This window comes from Apaloderma vittatum, unplaced genomic scaffold (genome assembly GCF_000703405.1).
Source record: "Apaloderma vittatum isolate BGI_N311 unplaced genomic scaffold, ASM70340v1 scaffold28770, whole genome shotgun sequence".
NCBI lineage: Eukaryota > Metazoa > Chordata > Aves > Trogoniformes > Trogonidae > Apaloderma > Apaloderma vittatum.
The window spans coordinates 15,465-16,138 of record NW_009694424.1 but is presented as its reverse complement, the minus strand read 5'-3'; the positions used below and the strand labels follow the sequence as shown (position 1 = coordinate 16,138).

The window sequence follows — 674 nt, the reverse complement described above, 5'->3', positions numbered from 1 at the left end:
GCCTTCACACCACCAGAGAGCTGTGGAAGACAACGTTCTCCTCCGGCTGGCCACGCTTCCAGTGTTCGTAATTCAGCGAAGGAGCCTTGGACACTTCGCCGAAGCCATCTACCGCAGCGTCCTTCCGCACGCCCAGGAAGGGGGTGGGGGCTGGGGGCTGGCAGGAGGTAAGCGTGCCCGGGCCAGGGCTGGAAGAAGCTGGAAAACTCCTGAAGAGGAAACCCACGTTTGGGAAGAGAGGCTTCACCAGGCTGACGGGGCAGAAGGCAGAACCGGTGGGGTTGAAGTGCACTTTGTTCTTATCTGGGCAGGAAGGCTGAAAAGGCTGATCGGGACCGGGGGAGCTGAGAGAGAGACAGAAGGGACACGATGAGGAACGGCCGCTGCCGAGGGCACCGAGCAGCCGCAGGGAGAACGCTGGGAGCTGTGCGCGCTTTAGAGCCCAACGAGAAGCTGAACTGCCTCCGTGAGGTGCACGCTCTTCAGGTACAGAGCAGCACGAGGAGCCCGTTTTGCTCCGAAAGCACGGTCGCTTACAGGAGAAGCATCTCTTCTCTGCAAGAGGCTCTGCTGGCCAAGAAGAACCTACTGCCTGGGAAGGGCAGGGAATCACAAGATCCTTCTGAGCGCTGGTGATTTAGATTTCAGCTCTTCTCGCCAGGGCCTGAGCAGCC

The 674-nt window shown here is 60.1% G+C and overlaps 1 protein-coding gene across 1 annotated transcript in view; it reads right to left on the bottom strand.

The window, feature by feature from the left end:
- Positions 1 to 4: 4 nt before the first annotated feature.
- The window catches only part of FAM117A (family with sequence similarity 117, member A), a gene marked incomplete at its 5' end in the record, with an annotated part of 6,569 nt that continues 5,899 nt past the window's right edge, over positions 5 to 674 (bottom strand). Inside the window, one exon of the mRNA XM_009867624.1 lies at positions 5 to 344. Within this exon, the coding sequence (XP_009865926.1) occupies positions 5 to 344 (340 nt within the window). The remainder of the gene's footprint in view (positions 345 to 674) is intronic.